General features: G+C 38.7%; 1 protein-coding gene across 1 annotated transcript; it reads left to right on the top strand.

Annotated features, from left to right (window-relative positions):
• Positions 1-6858: 6858 nt before the first annotated feature.
• On the top strand, positions 6859-12526 carry LOC111969896 (opioid growth factor receptor-like protein 1). The gene is made up of 8 exons (XM_023996274.2): positions 6859-7576; positions 10004-10069; positions 10214-10249; positions 10404-10458; positions 10542-10620; positions 10691-10757; positions 10906-11054; positions 11216-12526. The coding sequence occupies exons 1-8, from the start codon at positions 7076-7078 to the stop codon at positions 11985-11987; spliced, it is 1725 nt and encodes a 574-aa protein (XP_023852042.1). The 5' UTR covers positions 6859-7075; the 3' UTR covers positions 11988-12526.
• Positions 12527-12661: the final 135 nt, after the last annotated feature.

Consider the following 12661-nt stretch of genomic DNA (forward strand, 5'->3'; position numbering starts at 1 on the left):
TCAGTGCCAGACCTCACTAATGCTCTTGTGGCTGAATGGAAGCAAGTCCCTGCAGTAATGTTCCAACATCTAGTGGAAAGCCTTCCCAGAAGAGTGGAGGCTGTTATAACAGCAACAGGGGGACCAACTCCTTATCAATGCCCATGATTTTGGAATGAGATGTTCAACAAGCTTGTGTCCACATACTTTTGGCAATGTAGTGTGTTCAAATAGAATATAGCCTATATTTGTGACTTTATATGTATTTATTTTTATTTTATCCTCATTTTACCAGGTAAGTTGACTGAGAACACATTCTCATGTACAGCAACAACCTGGGGAATAGTTACAGGGGAGAGGAGGGGGGATGAATGAGCCAATTGTAAGCTGGGGATGATTAGATCAGTGTATTTAGATCATATCAATAAAAGGACAGGATATCATGTGGTTCACTGAGCAGTGCCACGTACTGTGTGTTACCTAGATAACTGCATGGTGTATGGAGAGTGAGGAGAGGTATGGCCATTCACCTCTTGTGAATGCCACTTAGCTTCATTTCTCTACAAAAGGGATTGAATCCACATGGAGGCATGCAGGTATTTCAATAACAATCAAGTCTACATAACGTAGTAATACTTTGCCCAAATAGCATACTTTTAAACCAAATATTTCCTGTAATAAATGTATTTTCTTTCTATGTGAAATGACTGTTTTGCAGTTGTTCTTARTACAATGTTCTATCTGTTCATGTTATTTTGTTAATCCAGACATTGTTCATGATAAACAGGGTCTTTGAAGTAAAAATGTGACCCTTTTTGGTCATATAGAAAGGAATAGCATTCACACATTTCATTTTTTTCTCCAAATTAAGGCATGATCATTGTTGGGGGTTTATGGTGTAATAATGGACAAAATACGACAACATTTATTTTTGATGTCCCTGGGCTTGTTGAGTTGTTCTCATTCCACAACCTTTTTTGCAAAATGTTATGATTTTGCTTTCTACCCCAAACCATCTCACCAGGTACAGAATGCTTGCAATATTTCTGGACTTGCAAGAGGAAGAGCGACCTGATAAGGGTGTTCTGCAACCAGAAAAGACTGTGCTTATCTGCTATGACTGCCTCATCCAAGCTCAACAATCTCTATAAAGTTTATCCACACCCCAGGCACAAAACAAATGTAATCCTGCTGGAGCTGGAGTTGCAGTCAGGTTCAAAATGAATGATAAAGATGAGCAAAAAATATTGTATAAAATAAATAATACAAATAGTATATTGTATMCTCCAAAGTATGGGAAAAATGATATTATTTTATATTAATACAATTGCTTAGAGAAAAATATTTTGTTTAACAAGGCACCCCTGTTTTCAATACATCACTTTGCGAAAATAACGGAACTGAGACTTTTCCTAAAATGTTTTATGACATTGGAGAACAAATTGGGAGGGATCTTAGACCATTCATCCATACAGAATCTTTACAGATCCTTGATGCCCTTCGTTTGCACTTATGGACTGCCCTCTTCACTTCAAACCACAGGTTTTCAATGGGGTTCATGTCCAAAGACTGAGATGGCCATTGCAAAATGTTGATTTTGTGGTCAATTAAATTTCTTTGTGGATTTTGATGTAGGGTTATTTTCTTGCTGGAAGATCCACTTGCGGCCAAGTGTCAGCCTCCTGGCAGAGGCAACCAGGTTTTTGGCTAAAATGTCCTAGTCCTTGGTAAAGTTCATGATGCTGTTGAGCACATCTTTATCAAGGGTGCCAATATTTGGACCTGACTGTCCGCAGTGGTGGTAGGGCAGCATGCATCACGTGTCTCCATGACCCTGTTGGCTGAACCGTAAATGCTGCTGAGGCCCTATGCTCCACTAGGAGCTAAAAGAGAAGTAAGTCATATCTCACCACCAACCAATACATGACTTTACAAATCTCCAGCTTATTGAAATTACAGCTTGAATACTCAGTGTCTTTTTTRCCCTTAATGTCCCCGTACACGCTCAGGTTGTACAACTGATATACAAAGCATTTGACACAACAGTTGTGTAAATATTTTCTGCCAGACAAATCTGTTAAATGCATTGTACAACCTGAGAAAGTATGTGGACAATGTGTGTTTTTCAGGTTGAAGTTGGCCTCCATCCAGCCCTCCTCAAGAGTAGGAGTGAGGAGAATGATATCAAATCAAGTGTGTGTGTGCCACAGGAGGTTGGCGGCACCTTATTTGGGGAGGACGGGCTCTTGGTAATGACTGGAGCGGAATCAGTGGAATGGTATCAAGTACATCTAACACCTGGTTTCCATTTGTTTGATGCCTTTCCATTCGCTCTGTTCCAGCCATTATTATGAGCTGTCCTCCCGTGAGCAGTCTCCACTGGTGTGTGTATGGGTTTACAGGCATGTTATTTCAATATGATCCTATCAACAAATCTGAAGTCAGAGATGTCTTCTACATATAAAATCACATTACATTGATAGGACCATGGGAAAGGTGGGTCCCCAAAAACCATGTTATAAACTGATTGACCTCATAAACCATATAAACAAGTATGTGTGTGTGCGTGCGTAATGTGTGTGTGAGAACAGTTGATATACTGTATGAAAAAGTACCTGATTAAATAAAACCAATTTTATTAAACCCTTGACTAAGACTGTTGAATCCCTCATAACAAAATAGCATGAGAAAAAGATATTGTTCCTTCATAGACCAATTGCTTTGTGAGGTTCAACCTCACTTTTTGTTGGTGTCTCAATATTCTCAGAATGGGGGACATTGGRGAATCTGAGTAGATAAGGCCTGACAACATATTAACACTATATCCTTACCAAGGACCTCCTCCAGTATTACTGCCATTACCACAGCAGCCAGACTGCCAATGCAAGACTCCAAGCCAAGAATACTGTAAGTCAAACATGTTGAATAGCAGGTTTATTCATAGGTTATCATGTCATCATGTGACTCCCTAATCAAATGTATTTATAATCAATCCAATGTATTTATAAAGCCCTTTTCACATCAGCAGATGTCACAAAGTGCTATACAGAAACTCAGACTAAAACCCCAAACAGCAAGCAATGCAGATGGTAGAAGCACGGTGGCTAGGAAAAACTCCCTAGAAATGCTGAAACCTAGGAAGAAACCTAGAGAGGACAATGATCCAAATATATTTTGGGGTGTAAACCAGAAATATGAATCACTGTTGATCCATACTGTTCTGATCTAATAAGATGGATGTAGGATCTTCTATGCCTTCCCCAGTCATGATGAACAGAAACATGCACAGTTGAAGTTGGAAGTTTACATACACTTAGGTTGAAGTCATTAAAACTCGTTTTTCAACCACTTCACACATTTCTTGTTAACAAACTATAGTTTTGGCAAGTCGATTAGGACATCTACTTTGTGCATGACACAAGTAATTTTTCCAACAATTGTTACAGATTTTTTAACTAATCACAATTCCAGTGGGTCGGAAGTTTACATGCACTAAGTTGACTGCCTTTAAACAGCTTGAAAAATTCCCCAAAATTATGTCATGGCTTTAGAAGCTTCTGACATAATTTGAGTCAATTGGAGGTATACCTGTGGATGTATTTCAAGGCCTACCTTCAAACATCATGGGAAAATCAAAAGAAATCAGCCAAGACCTCAGAAAAACAATTGTAAACCTCCACAAGTCTGGTTCATCCTTGGGAGCAATTTCTAAACGCCTGAAGGTACCACGTTCATCTGTACAAACAATAGTACGCAAGTATAAACACCATGGGACCGGAGGAAACAGGTACAAAAGTATCTATATCCACAGTAAAACAAGTCCTGAAGGTGACAGTCCAAGAGAGACCGACGGATCATCGCAGTTGCGATGTAACTTCAAGGGGCAATCAGTAGTTGTACATACAGTTTTTGGACTTATAAATTAAAGATATGTACACATTGATTCTTGAAYAATATAACTTATAAATCACCATGAGCTTAGTTCAACTGTCATACCCCATCAGAAACCAAAATATATGCTTGTTTTACTCCAATGTTAGAAAACGAAAAAAATTAACAAACATATATAGTCTCAAAACATGGTTAAAACCATCATTTTTATATCATGGATGGTCCTGGCATCCATAGCTATGTCTAAGAATTTGAGAGTGGTATCATTTTTCCAGACCCATCACTCGGCTTTTTACCAAACCAAGGGTGAGGAGTCCGCTTTGTTATTGTTGCTATACTGCTGATTGCCGCATTAAGCATTTCATGGTCGTAGAATATGCGTTATTTACAATTCAACTTTTTAATAGTTTCCCAAGCAAGCACGTTGAGTTAACCTGTAAGAGCYTCAGCTAAGAGCGTTGTTGTTAGGACAATGTTTGCTTTTTCACGATTKTTTGGGGGAGCTGTCCAGTTCCCTGGTGTTGATATCGATGCAGCCTGCGTCATAATCAAACACCACTAAAAGTAATTTTATGCTTGATCTGAAAATGTGGTCAGATGCGTCGTATGGATGGCGTGACGCAATCGCGGAGCCTCTGGAGGCATGCAGAGGCCAAATTGAGCTCTGTACCGCATCATTGTGCGCCGCCCACATTTTGTAACAATGCGGGGGCTCCATATAGCTCCCCATTGKCATGATTTGTTTGACGGTAGGTAAGGGCGGAAGATCCAGTATAAACACAATCTCACTTCCTTGAAAACTTCCTTTGCAACAGCTCTGCCYCTGCAGAGCCTTTAATAGCCCACATTTCACGTGAAACGTAGTCTAGGCCTATATATTTCGCAGACTCGTTTTTATGAATGAAAATAACACCATAATCTCCAAACAAACCATTTTCGTCATGTAATGTTGATTTGATTTGCACACTGCATCACAATGTTTAGACTTCTGTGTTACGTCCTGATCTGTTTTTTGTTGTTTTGTTTAACTGTATGATGTGTTTCTGATGTGTTTCTGTTTTGTATATAATGTTTCCATGTCTAGATGTCACCCCGTGTCTTGATGTTTTAGGGATTACACATGGAAATGAGCTATTAGCTAAATCTGTTGCGACACATGTTTTCTCAGTCATCTGAGACTTAGCCTTGGTTTCTGTTGCGCAGTGTTTCGGACAAATAAATTAATAATAAAATAAATATCTCCTCTCAGATAGTTTGGTTTTAGCCCACAGCTATATACAGTAGCCTAACTGAACCTCTACTGCACACYTTGTTTTTTTCCATTAAAAAAAATCTGAGGATGTATCCATCCAAGGATTTGGCGAAAACTCCCAACTGCGTAAACGCAGAGCAACAATCTGCTGAATAACAGCCATATGTTGTATTATTGTTGTTCCGCTGACATCTGGCAATGGTTTGGCGTTTCCAGTGTTCCCAATTTGAACCGGATAAGATTCAGCTTGGGATGTTACAACTAAATTTTTTTAATATTACATTTGATCCAATATATTACCCAAATAAAACATGTATCATTGTATGATCATGCCCATTTACACAAAACTCTTATAAATGGTTTTAGAATTATATATTGTGAGTTAAGGCAGAAAATAAGCCTAATGGTGCACTTTGGCTGCTCTATGAGTGGTCTGGATCAGTCATAGATCTACAAGGGTTTCAGAGCTACATTAGTAACGAAGACTATGGGAAACACCTCGACTACTAAAGATACATCGTAAAATGGTTCTAACGGTGATTTTTACACTATATGAAGGKRCTGGGAAATGAGGCCTAGGGCTCGWTTTTCCAAAAGCATCTTAAGGCTAAGTTCATCGTAAGAACSATCGGATCATATGGTTCCAACGATGAACCAAAATGATTTTGGGAAACAGGGCCTTGGTCTTTACCCATGGTTGTGCATCAGCGAGTTTCAAATTATGTGTCATATGCTATAGGTCAATTGACAGAGCTCTTTAAAAAATATATAATACCTTGTTATTGATGTACCTTATAGGCTCATCACAAATGGCCAGATCCTGACATAGACCAAACTAAAAACTGTTTTCCATTGGTCATGACGGGCACATTTCATCGGACTGACTGCCCATGTGGTTATGTCGTCTATTCTCATAGGCACTGAATCTTGTAGTGATCGGTGGCATGTTATAGAGCGGGGTACTTAACTKTTACCCTACGAGGTCCGGGGCCTGCTGGTTTTCTGTTCTACCTGATAATTGATTGCACACACCTGGTGTCSCAAGTCTAAATCAGTCCCTCATTAGAGCGTAACAATTTAAAAAAGTGAGATTTTTGGGGGACTCAGGACATGTCACATGATCCACTACAGTGSACTGTCAATCATCAAATCATTGGAATGATACATTAAAAAAATATCTAAATAACGTTTAATTGTTTATTCGATTGCATATGCAGATCAAAAACATGAAGACCCATTTATCATTTTCTGTGTTGTCAAGAAACCACGACTATTCATTGACCAAAACGAATGGTGCAGGGGTCGAATCAAAACCGTTAATTAAAAACACAACATTTGAATAATCAAATAATTATTCAATTTCTCGTTATTTAATATTTCCTTTAGACAATAAAAACCAAAAACATAACCGTTTATGCGTTGTTTGATTTCTGATTCAAATCAAATAAACGAGGAATTACATTTTTTTACTAGTTTTTTATCTTGTCATCTGGTAGGAAATATTAATTGGACAAAAATTATACGGACCCATTACCTCAAATCTAGGTTAGGCCTTTAGATTTCGAGAAAATTAACAACTAAGGAAGAATTTTTCGAGTCTCTCATTGACTTCTCATTCAAATCCCGGTCTGCTTGGTCTGTTTCGCAAGCGTTCCCGGAAGTCTCGCGATGTTGCGCCAGTGTTTCGATTTACGGTGAGTATAGAAACCAGTGACAGGAAGAAACGAAAGTGAAAATGTGAACATATTATTCGAATCCGAATGCAAGATATCGTGGTGGCTCTCGTCATTTAGTTAATCATAAAATTAATATTTGTTACCTTGGAACATTTTGTATAGACTACGGCGTAGTCCTACATCATTATCTTGTGCGCCGRTCCGGAGTTAGTGGGCTTCTAATGATAATAGGAACAGGTCTGCGAGCAGCGCTAAAAMTGCTAAATTGAGACGACACATGTCTAGGATGTTTCCCGGGATTGAACGGTTTAGGCACAAACGCACTTTATTACTGGTTCCAGTTCTCGCCTACATGGGCCTGCGCTGGAAGTCGTTCATACCAAATTGTTGGCCTTGGCTGGAACGCATCTGGAGATTTATCATGCCAATTTATCCTAGTCCGAATTCCCTTCCCAGAGATGAAGTGGAGAGTCAAGAGTCTCAAGTAAGTGTAGTATTGGAGCCTTCTGATTCCCTTCCCAGAGATGAAGTGGAGAGTCAAAAGTCTCTAGTAAGTGTAGTAGTGGAGCCTTCTGATTCCCTTCCCAGAGATGAAGTGGAGAGTCAAAAGTCTCTAGTAAGTGTAGTAGTGGAGCCTGAATCCATTCCCAGTGGAGAAGTGGAGGTTCCGGTTCTCAGGTCATTTGATATTGAAGACACCGATGAATACTCCTGCATGTACGACTCGACATGGGAGGATCATCCAAACGAAGAAACAAGTAAAAGAAGGACCAAACATGTACGTATGCACTATGCAGGCCCTTGGGCCCTGATAACGTTTTTGGTGAGGTCTCTCAACAGATGAGTTTCAGAATACTGTAGCTCATCATCAAARGTCTCTTATTGGCACCATAAAATACAACGGGCATATTTCATTTCCCCCCAAAACATTTCAATTTAAAACAAAATTCCCCAATCTATAACATAATCTTTCAGAATTTTCAGATAGATATGTATTATATAAAATGCTTGCTTCAATGGCTCATACATTTGCTCTCTCATACAGTGCCTTCAGAAAGTATTCACGCCCCTTAACTTTTTCCACATTTTGTTGCGTTACAGCCTGAAGTTAAAATAGATTACATTTAGATTGTGTCACTGGCCTACACACAATACCCCTTAATGTCAAAGTGGAATTATGTTTTTAGAAATGTTTAGAAATTAATTAAAAATGAAYAGCTGAAATCTCTTGTGTCAATAAGTATTTAATCCCTTTGTTATACCAAGCCTAAATAAGTTCAGGAGTCAACATTTGCTTAACAAGTCACATAAGTTGCATGGACTCATTATGRGTGCAATAATAGTGTTTAACATGATTTTTTAATGACAAGTTAATCTCTGTACCCCACACATACAATTATCTGTAATGTCCCTCAGTCGAGCAGTGGATTTCAAACACAGATTGGATCACAACAACCAGGGAGGTTTTCCAGTGCCTTTCAAAGAGAGGCACATATTGGTAGATGGGTAAACAAAAAAAGGAGCAGACATTGAATAGTGCTTTGAGCATGGTGAAGTTATTAATTACACTTTGGATGGTGTATCAATACACCCAGCCACTACAAAGACACAGGCGTCATTCCTAACTCAGTTTCCGGAGAGGAAGGAAACTGCTCAGGCATCTTACACTGAGGCCAATGGTGACTTTAAAACAGTTAGAGTTTAATGGCTGTGATAGGAGAAAACTGAGGGTGGATCAACAACATTGTAGTTACTCCAAAAAATMAAAGTAAATTACAGAGTGAAAAGAAAGAAGCTTGTACATAAAAAATATTACAAAATATGCATCCTGTTTGCAATAAAGGACTAAAGAAAACTGGAGAAAAAAAATGTGCCAGAGAAATAAACTTTAAGTTCAGAATACAAAGCTTTATGTTTGGGGCAAATCCAACACAACACATCACTGAGTACCACTCTTCGTATTTGCTTGAATATTTTTTTTCAAGAATAATGTGCACATTTTTGGGGTCACTAAGAAAAGTCCTTGTTTTTCAAAGAAAAGCAATTTTTTTGTCCATTAAAATAACATAAAATTTATCAGAAATACAGTGTAGACATTGTTAATGTTGTAAATGACTATTGTAGCTGGAAACGGCAGATAGATTTTTWATGGAATATCTACATAGGTGTACAGAGGCCCATTATCCGCAACCATCTGTATTCCAATGGCACGTTGTGTTTGCTAATCCAAGTTGATCATTTTGGAAGGCTAAGTGATCATTAGAAAACCCTTTTGCAATTATGTTAGCACACCTGAAAGCTGTTGCTCTGATTGAAGAAGCAATAAATTGGGCCTTCTTTAGACTAGTTGAGTATCTGGAGCATCAGCATTTGTGGGTTCYATTACAGGCTCAAAATGMCCAGAAACAAAGAACTTTCTTCTGAAACGCARGTCTATTCTTGTTCTGAGAAATGAAGGCTATTCCATGCGAGAAATTGCCAAGAAACTGAATATCCCATACAACGCTGTGCACTACTACCTTCACAGAACAGCGCAAACTGGCTCTAACCAGAATAGAAAGAGGAGTGGGAGGCCCTGGTGCACAACTGAGCAAGAGGACAAGTACATTAGATTGTCTAGTTTGAGAAACAGACGCCTCACAAGTCCTCAACTGGCAGCTTCATTAAATAGTACACGCCAGTCGCAACGTCAACAGTGAAGAAGTGACTCCGGGATGCTAGCCTTCTAGGCASAGTTCCTCTGTCCAGGGTCTGTGTTTTTTTGCCCATCTTAATCTTTTCTTTTTATTGGCCATTCTGAGATATGGCTTTTTCTTTGCAACTCTGCCTAGAAGGCCAGCATCCCGGATTCACTGTTGACGTTGAGACTGTGGTTTTGTGGGTACTATTTAATGCCAGTTGAGGACTTGTGAGGCGTCTGTCCACCATGCAAAGCTTTAGTCAAGGGTTTAAGACTTCTGATGTTTTTATTACGTCTGTRTATGTGATCTAATAACTTCCAGATACATAAAATGGATATGACTAATAAAGTCTGCTAGGCCCGTCAGTAGCCAAGTAGAATACAAGCCGGCCTTTGCAGCTAGTAAAAGTTTCCCTCCAAGTTTGTTTTACTTTATATAGCTCAGACACGTGGGCGTATCAGTATTGTATCAGGTGTTTCCAGTATCTGCCATTTTGTGAWCTCATGGAGTGAATGTGTTTTCAGTCAAACAAGTTTAACAGATTCAGAAGTGCAGCAAGGGATATGCAGAAGTACAGGCATGATTATCCAGTAAGTCATTATTCTCTTCACACAATCTTACACACTTTCTGCTATAAAATATATCCACCTCAATCATAGTATGTTACTGCTGCTGACTATCAATCAGTCAATAGTTTGTACATAGTCTTTAGACCTTTGTTCTTGTTTCCACAGGGGCAAGGATCAAAGTTGTACTTTGGCGGGCAACAAGTAAGCAAGTCCTCATCTCTTTATGTAGTACATGGAAAAGCGGGATGATTTTAGTCATAATTTTACTGGCCAATTCCTCTGAGATTATTGTACTGTTTTAATACAGCTCTCTGAAATATCCTCATTTCTGAATTTGCATTACTTTCCCCCCCAGGATGAAATGCCTAATTTACAGTTCTACCGTGGACAAATACCCTCCTCCCCTGATGGTAATCTCTTTACTGTTTCTTTCAGCGCAGTTTCAATTTGACAAGACATGGACATGTTTAACTGTAAACTTTGTTCTGATTAGGTGTCTTCATTGAGGACTTTCACAATAAATGGCACAGGAAATATTCAAAACTGGAACAAGTTCACTCATACATCCAATGGTCAGTTTCCTTTACATTTCTAAGTTAAATTGTTTAAAATATTTGTTTAATACACAAACATTTTGTTTAGGTTGTTCCCACTTCAAGAACCAGGAATGAATTATCAAGCCAAGGAACTCACCAAGAAGGAAATTGAGGTACTTCTAGTAGTTTCTTTGAGCAAGGAAAGTGTTCTCTGCATACTGCATTTACATATGTCATACATTATCTATTGACTGGGGGCATAGAAACATATGAAAATATGTGTTCATAATCGTTCTGAATGACAATCCGTTTCCTCCTCAGGCTTTCCTTAAAGATGGCACAGCAAAGCAGAGGCTGGTCGCATCCTACAAGCTCATGCTGGACTTCTACGGCATAGAGCTGTCAAATGACATAACAGGGGAAGTGAAACTTGCGAATAACTGGCGTGAGAGATTTGACAACTTGGAAAGGTTAGAAATTTCTTCATTTGGTTATTTTATAGTGATATTTAACTTTTTATCTTACAGTGATTGCAATACATAATAGCTAAGATTTCAGTTTTCAAATTAAACTTCTGAGAATAACAGTGCTTTTGAGGTTAACAGTACCCTTGTATTTTTGTTCATGGCAGAAACACACACAACAACCTGCGCATCACCCGCATTCTGAAGTGCCTGGGCACTCTGGGGTTCCGCCACTACCAGGCCCCACTGGTCCACTTCTTCCTAGAGCAGACTCTTGTCAAAGACAAGCTGTACAATGTGAAGGAAAGTGCCCTCAACTACTTCATCTTTGCTGTCATTGATAAGCAAGAGCGCAGGAATTTAGTTAAGTATGCCTACGCGCACTATGAGCCCAAACATGAGTTTGTGTGGTGCCCCAAGACAATCCAGAGTATATTTAGGGAAGAGACATTCCCAGATTATAAAAACTCAATTGATCTTAAACAGGTTAACATTGACAACACMGCCAGTTATCGGCAAAACGATACTGCGCAATCCAGTTATGGAGCTTCTGATAGAGGTAGCTCTATAACTACCCCCAACCCTAGTCAACACCCCACCATCGATTCTCCGAAGCAATCAGATTATCAACCTAGCAGTGAACATCCAGAGGGAAATACTAATAATTGGAGAAAGAGAGCTGCAGATAAGCCAACAGAGCATGAACTTCCCAAACGTATCAACGTTTCAGAGGGAATGACTAATGTTGATCATGATGAAAGAAAAAATAAGGGAGCAGATAGTGAACCAAGCAATGATGTTTCAGAGGGAATGACTAACACCAATGGTCATGAGAGTACAGATGAGCAACCAGAGAGAGACAGTGGAGATTTTGAGGGAACCACAGACAGCAAAGGTGATGGTGCTGGGGAGAATAAGGGAGCTGCAAGTAAGCATTGAGAGCGAACCATGCCCTGACGTTTGAGGGCAATATTAGCACATCCCGTGAGTTAATTGATACCAAAAGGAAATATTCAGTGTTTGACGTAATGGTGACGATTGATTAGAGTATTCAACCATGTCATGCACTAATAAAGGAACATTATGTATGCCATCTATTCTAATCATTTCCATTTATATGAACAAATGTTAGTGAATCAATTTATTACTTCTGATTACATGTATAATATATCAGTGGGTTGTTATCCACATTTTTCAAAACAATACCAATGTTATACTATTGATTACTGTTTTCAAACCAGCAATGATTATATTAGTGGTTTATTTTGTAATAGCATATTTTTAGTTTTGGGAATTTGTTATATGGAGTTTTGGGTAAATGTTCAGCTTTGAATGACTATGCTTGCCTCAGAAGGCATTTCAAAATACTTTCTACTGCTTAAAATATTGAAAATATCTTTAGTGCCTAACCATGTAGCACCAGGGGTGCCTAATGATTTGTATACATTTGATTTTAATAAAATAATAGATAAACAGAGTCTATGTGGTGTTTATTACAGTCTTTGAACATGACATTTTTTAAGTCTGAGAAGTAATGGAAAGACAGAACCCATTAATGACAAAGATTGCCATAAKGAAGGTTTAATTGGCCAAGTTTAAACAAAATTAATGTC

Source organism: Salvelinus sp. IW2-2015, linkage group LG11 (assembly GCF_002910315.2).
Source record: "Salvelinus sp. IW2-2015 linkage group LG11, ASM291031v2, whole genome shotgun sequence".
In the NCBI taxonomy this organism is placed as follows: domain Eukaryota; kingdom Metazoa; phylum Chordata; class Actinopteri; order Salmoniformes; family Salmonidae; genus Salvelinus; species Salvelinus sp. IW2-2015.